This window comes from Dysidea avara, chromosome 8, assembly GCF_963678975.1.
Source record: "Dysidea avara chromosome 8, odDysAvar1.4, whole genome shotgun sequence".
NCBI lineage: Eukaryota > Metazoa > Porifera > Demospongiae > Dictyoceratida > Dysideidae > Dysidea > Dysidea avara.
In genome coordinates, this window is record NC_089279.1 from 35292898 (window position 1) to 35299132 (window position 6235).

The following is a 6235-nucleotide window of genomic DNA, read 5'->3' on the forward strand; positions in this document are numbered from 1 at the left end:
GTGAAATTTTTAATTATGTGTTGCTTATACTGGTGTCCCCAGGGATATTAGTTGCACTGAGCGTTCCAGCCTGGTCATAATGCTGTGAAAGTCACTCTCCTCAACAGTGGATTCTTTTTGCTTCTCAACCACACGAGTGTTTAGGTAAGCAAAATGTTCAAACATTTTTTGTAAAATTTCTGACCGGTATAGCCATGCACTTTCAGTCTGACCATAGCTAACATTGGAATCAATATCTTCTTGAAGATCAATGATATCAATATTCAGCCGGCTAATACAGGTCTCAATTGTCTTGATGTCAAGTTGAAATTGAGTCAGTTGCTTGAAGAATCCAGTGAGGCAACGGCACACATCAGTAACACTGGATTCAATCTTGTTCTTCAGCTCTACTGAAAGCTTTGATGCATCCATCACTGAGCCCAGGCCTTCCATGACACTTCCAGTGTAGAATGAGAGTGCTTCAGATCCAGCAGACATCATCACCTTGGTAATCTCTGACCCTTCTACTGGGACATGAGAAGCAACTATCATGCTCGTTGCAGCTCCAGCCATTGTATAGATGAACGTGGACATGCCCAATTTGAACAACTTGTGTTGAGAGTCAGAGACTTCACTTTCCTTTTGCTTCGTAGCACCATCAGTAAATGCATTCTCTTGTAAGATCTTTCTCTTCACTGCATCTGGTTCCGGACAATTTTGTTGCAGTGCGTCGATGTCACCTTGGACCCTCTTGATTAGTTTCTTTAGGTAATGAAGAAACCCTTTTATTTCTTCCTCGGCTTCAGGATATCTTTTTTCCTCAATAAGGCCTCTGATGTGCGGTATGATCTTTTGACTGCTGCCGTAGTCCACGACCGTCTTTGTGCTAGCGATAATTACGTCGTAATAGTCACGAATACAACAAATGTCTTTCTCAAATTCACACAGTTTCATCGCAAATTCAGCATTTTTCCTCGCTATTTCGCTGTTCAGTTCGGTAATCTTGGCTAAGTGCTGTACTAGTTCCTTCTGAAAATCAGCCAATGATGTGAAAACTTCCTCGGCGGCATCGAAAAAGCTTCTTTTGATTGTTTCGAACAAAACTCTCAGCGATACAACCTGAGGGATACCCACAATGACTGCGTCTTCAGCCATAGTATAATAATCTCTGAATCTAGTTACTTGGTTTACTCAAGGGGAAAAATACGGGAAACCCCCTTCCTTTGCATCACCTTATGTCCTTATAAGATACGAAATCGCGTGATCGAACACGTGTGAATAATCCTTTTGTAGTTTTTGAAGGAGCCGGTTTTATCGTCAAATGGAGTCATCAAGGGGACCGGCAGACGTTGTAGTGGTTGGCGGAGGGTTAGTGGGACCACTTCAAGCCATCTTCCTCGCGAAACACGGGCATCGCGTACGTCTGTATGAAGCTAGGGATGACATTAGAACAAATAAACAAATAGGAGGTCGAAGTATCAACCTCGCCTTGTCCGTACGTGGACGGGAGGCCCTCAAGGCAGTTGGAGTAGAAGACATAGTGATGGAGAAAGCAATACCAATGTATGGTCGTATGATACACTCCATTGATGGCAAACAGTATTCATTAGCGTACGGAGTGGGCGATCAATGCATCTACTCAGTGGACAGGCGTGCCTTGAATATGTTGCTCCTTGATGAAGCTGAAAAATGTGATAACGTTGAACTACACTTTTCTCACAAGCTAACACGTGTACATTTCTCCAAGGATGATAAAAAGAGTACGCTGGTATTTTCAGAAGGTAAAAATGAAGAGAAAATAAACACAGATTTTTGTTTTGGTTGTGACGGTGCTTATTCAGCTGTAAGAAGACAAATGGATCGTCAGAGTGGCTTGGATTACAGTCAGGAATATATTCCACATGCCTACAAGGAGTTAACTATCCCTGCAGATCCTAATACTAATAAATATGCATTAGAGAAAAACTATCTTCACATTTGGCCAAGGCAAGAGTTCATGCTAATAGCATTACCAAACCTTGATGAAAGCTTCACAGTAACTTTGTTCATGCCAAGAAAAATATTTGCTGGTTTAAATACCTCAGATGATATATTACGGTTTTTTGAAGAGCACTTCCCTGATGTCATCTCAAAGATTGGACGAGAGAGATTAGTTAAAGATTTCCTCACAAATGAAACAGGTAAACTGATGTCCCTGAAGTGCTGGCCTCATTATATCGAAGAAGGGGCTCTGCTATTGGGTGATGCCGCACATGCAATGGTCCCATTTTATGGTCAGGGGATGAACGCAGGATTTGAAGATTGTCTTGTGTTTTCAGAACTATTACAACAAAATGGTGATTTACACAAGACTGCCAGACTGTATTCAGAAGAACGGTACAAGGACTCTTATGCTATCTGTGATCTTGCCATGTACAACTACTTAGAGATGCGTTCACATGTTAACAATCCTATGTTCCTCTTGCGACGGCAGCTTGATCGATACCTACACCACCTGTTTCCCCGGCACTTCATTCCTCTCTACACTATGGTGTCGTTTAGTAGGATCCGGTACAGTAAGGTAGTAGAACGGGCAGCCAAACAAGATAAACTGGTTCGACGAGGTATACAAACCGTTGCTTTATTAGGATTTGGTACAGTGTTGTCTTACTTGTTGTACAGGTACCATCAGAATATCACAGAACTGATATTCACACCATAGGGTTATTTAGTATTTCTGTATTTATTGTGTAGGAGTTAACATATATTAAATAAAACTTTTCTGTTTGATAACATAAAATAACTCTGTCAGTATTAGCAGGTAAAACATACTGTACAGAAAATAATATTGTTATTCTGTGTACTTATTCAAAATTACAGAAATAATAACTCTGTATATAAATAAAATAAAAGCTCTCTTATATTTTGTCAATTCAAGGGACAGCATCATGTGGCCATTTGAGGTGTTTGTGAATACTCTTGTTCCCCCTTGCCTGACGACCATACACTTCAAGATTCTGTCCTGACCTCCATCCGACCTCCCTGGCAGTTGTGATTGGGAATGGATTAGTGTCATCTTGTTTGGGTAATGGTAGAGGGGGTAGTTTGAGTGGTGACTGCTCTGGACTCTTTTGGTCGCCATTTTTCATCACTTCTGCTTCGTCCTCATTAGTGTACCACTGTTGTCTAGTGTCCAGTATTTCTCTGCGTAACTATCATAAACATAGTTATTACCTGAACGTTGTAGCAGATCACAATTGATTCAAGAGGCTTATTTTGTACAAAATCATGATAAAAACTACAGGCTTTTATCCTACTAACCAGACTGTGTTTTTATATTGGGGCTGAGAAAAAGGTCCAGTGAATATGGCTTGGTTCGGCTTGTTTTTGGACACTCAACAAGCACATTAAGTACAAGGGTAGCTATATCAAACAGGCAAGGTTTATAATTAATGATCACTCAGTGGGCGTGGCTCCATGTAAGCAGCAATGGGCATAGATTTGTGATAAATGGGTGTGGCTGTACGTATGCCTGTAGACACAAATCCCAATACATGGGTGTGGCTCGCAAAAGAAGCTGTGACTAGGCTATGATGCGTTAAGTTGCAAAAAAAGGAAGCAATTTTACATACAATGAAAACAGTGGCCACCTGTTTATAACACCACCTCTTTCTCTCTATAAAGACAAAAGAATTTGTACACTAACTCACCCGTCTAAAGCAGCATTCTGCCAGCTTAGATGAGTCCATTGCATGTGGAAGGTGTGAATGTTCTTGCTAATGAACAAGCCTTTCCTGCAGCCTAACACCAATCAGACACTGCGCAATGGAATCCCCAAATTTCAGGAGAATACATAGTGGTATGTTTCTGACCCAATCACAAAAGAAAATAATGCACTTACCAACGGGCAGATGTGGGGGTTAGGTATGATTAGTGGGGAATCGACTGCTAACCTTGGCCCAGGTAGTGGGGTATTTGACCAACAAAGCTGATATCTTGTTGAGCTTTAACACTCTCAGTCTTTTCTTTCAAACACTGAGATCTCTCACATTAAGGTCTTCAGTATGTATCTCTTCCACTCAAGGTTCACTACTAGATCACGTGCAAAAGCAAGCTGTTTGGTATTATTATAATGATTGCAAAGCCTCATAAGAGAGTATAAAATGTAATATGGGTACAAAAACACTAAGTAGGTCAGTTTCATTTGGTAATTTGCTCCATGATATAATGGTAGCCAGAAAGAAACTGAATTTATTATATACATCAATCCGTGTAAATCATGGCCTCTGGTAATTCCACGAGACACGTTGAGTGATGTAGCTCCAAGCCGAGCATGAAAACTGAAAAGTGCTTTAGTGTCACTTGGTAGCTACGCCTTCTGGTCATGGTAGTAAAATGAGAGTTGTTGTCTTGCTATCCCCTACCATTCCCGTGGTCTTTCACTGGGGGATAAGTGGGGATTATGGGCATGAAAAATGGCTCCAGGTAATGGGGGTTAGAACTTTATAATGTTCAAATCCCCACCTCTGCCCAAGTCGTAGTAGTGGGGCAAAACATTGATAAGTGCATAATACAGTCTGGCTACACAAGACAAGCCAGCTAGCTTGCAAGTGTTTATACAATTGGCTAGTCACTATTATCATACAGCTGCGGATCACTACGTTTACCTGTTTGTAGTATTCTGATACAAATCCCCAAGTCTGTGGCCAATTTTTGGAGGCAACATATTCGTGATGCACATGGGACTTCCTACACAAAACACCAGAAAGTATATATTGTCACCTTTGTTTCGTCTTGGCACTCACCAAATTTCATTGTTGTGTACCATGTTACATTGCGCTGGCGTTAATTTCAAATTCGCAGCAGCGGCCATGCTGCGTGGTTAGTAGAAACACTTTCAACCCGACTTGACACTACGTTTGCTCCACGGTCTACGCCTCAGGCCTAGTTCGATGTTTCCATAGCAACAAAAATACTCACGTGAACTACAGACGTAAACCGAACAAGATTTTAATTCGCGTAAGTATGCAGCAGCATTGTATAGTACTGGTACTGTGTCAGTTTGCGATTCAAAATGTTATTTTTGTTCGAGTTTTTATAGCAGACACTGACTAGTCTGGCGGCGCCCGCCCCTTCGCATAGTATATTCGGAGGGGCGGGCGCCGCCAGACTAGACACTGACTACGCGTCAGTAATATATTTAGAAGCGCGACGTCCGCAGCTCCTTTGAAATCTCGTACCCCTCTTTGAACTGTAGTTGTAGCTAGATAAGGCCGTGCAAAGTTAATTATGTGTTTCTGGTTCTACCAATTCTCCAAAATTGACCAGGCTTGGTTTTTTTTTTTTTTACAACTTTTATGTGATGCACTACATTTAGCTAACATGGAATTATAAAACCAAATTTATGGTGTAAAGTTAGTGCATCTTTGTAAGAAAAGAGTGTTTACAAGACATTAAAACTTTCAAAATATTATAAATTATTGTATGGTGATTGCACAATTCATTCAGCAAAAAAATTACCAGGGAAGGGAACCAGAAACACTAATTGTAATTGTAAATTTTGGATAGAGGCATAGCCTGTACATCCAAATCATACGCACAATAAAGTAGCTATACCCATTAAAAATCATACATTATATTACTATAGTGTCTGTCCAGCAGATTCTTAAATTGATTAGGGGAGTTGGAGTCAATCACTGATTGGGGTAAAGAATTTCAATCATTAATCACTCTAACTGAAAAGAAGGATGATCTTAATAAACAATTTGTATGTGGCTTGAATAATTTCATGTTGTGTCCTCTTGTTGTTGTGATTGTGGAGAATGACAATAAGTTCTCTGTATTTATGTTATAGAAAAAGGTCGTAGATCTCCTCTAAGCCTGCAAAGATGGTAAATTTATTGATCATAAGACAAATAACGACAGGTGGTAATCATTCTAGTGGCTCTTCGCTGTATAGCTTCTATCTTATGTTTATCCATGATGTAGCATGGCTCCCAAATTGCATTATTATACTCAAACAGTGAGATTTGTATAGTTTAAGCATAATGTCTGAGTCCTTACATTCAAATACTTTAGAAATGAGACCTAAAATACGGTTTGCCTTATTTGTAGTCAAATCTGTGTGAGTGTGGAACTTAAGTTTAGAGTCCATGCAAATTCCCAGATCACATATGTCCTCCAAAAGTTCAAGTGCAACACCATGTAGGGTATACTTGTGGTTGCGGTTAGCAGCAGGATTACCAATATGTAAGATTTTACACTTAGTGACATTAAA

At 40.2% G+C, this 6235-nt stretch overlaps 2 protein-coding genes across 2 annotated transcripts; one reads left to right on the plus strand and one right to left on the minus strand.

Moving 5' to 3' along the window:
- The first annotated feature begins 1219 nt into the window (after positions 1-1219).
- Positions 1220-2847, plus strand: LOC136263217 (kynurenine 3-monooxygenase-like). Its single transcript, XM_066057718.1, has one exon. The coding sequence runs from the start codon at positions 1301-1303 to the stop codon at positions 2678-2680; it is 1380 nt and encodes a 459-aa protein (XP_065913790.1). The 5' UTR covers positions 1220-1300; the 3' UTR covers positions 2681-2847.
- On the minus strand, positions 2726-4935 carry LOC136263218 (ciliary microtubule inner protein 1-like). The gene is made up of 3 exons (XM_066057719.1): positions 4764-4935; positions 4626-4707; positions 2726-3170 (listed from the first exon to the last, which is right to left on the minus strand). The coding sequence occupies exons 1-3, from the start codon at positions 4829-4831 to the stop codon at positions 2892-2894; spliced, it is 429 nt and encodes a 142-aa protein (XP_065913791.1). The 5' UTR covers positions 4832-4935; the 3' UTR covers positions 2726-2891.
- Positions 4936-6235: the final 1300 nt, after the last annotated feature.

What these genes read in the sequence shown, in the direction of transcription:
- LOC136263217 (XM_066057718.1), top strand. Translation starts at nt 1,301, where the DNA reads ATGGAGTCATCAAGGGGACCGGCAGACGTTGTAGTGGTTGGCGGAGGG.
- LOC136263218 (XM_066057719.1), bottom strand. Translation starts at nt 4,831, where the DNA reads ATGGCCGCTGCTGCGAATTTGAAATTAACGCCAGCGCAATGTAACATG. An exon ending in GTACACAACAATGAAATTTG is followed by an intron (nt 4,708 to 4,763) that starts GTGAGTGCCAAG and finishes TGTTTTGTGTAG; the next exon opens with GAAGTCCCATGTGCATCACG. An exon ending in TATCAGAATACTACAAACAG is followed by an intron (nt 3,171 to 4,625) that starts GTAAACGTAGTG and finishes TGTTTATGATAG; the next exon opens with TTACGCAGAGAAATACTGGA.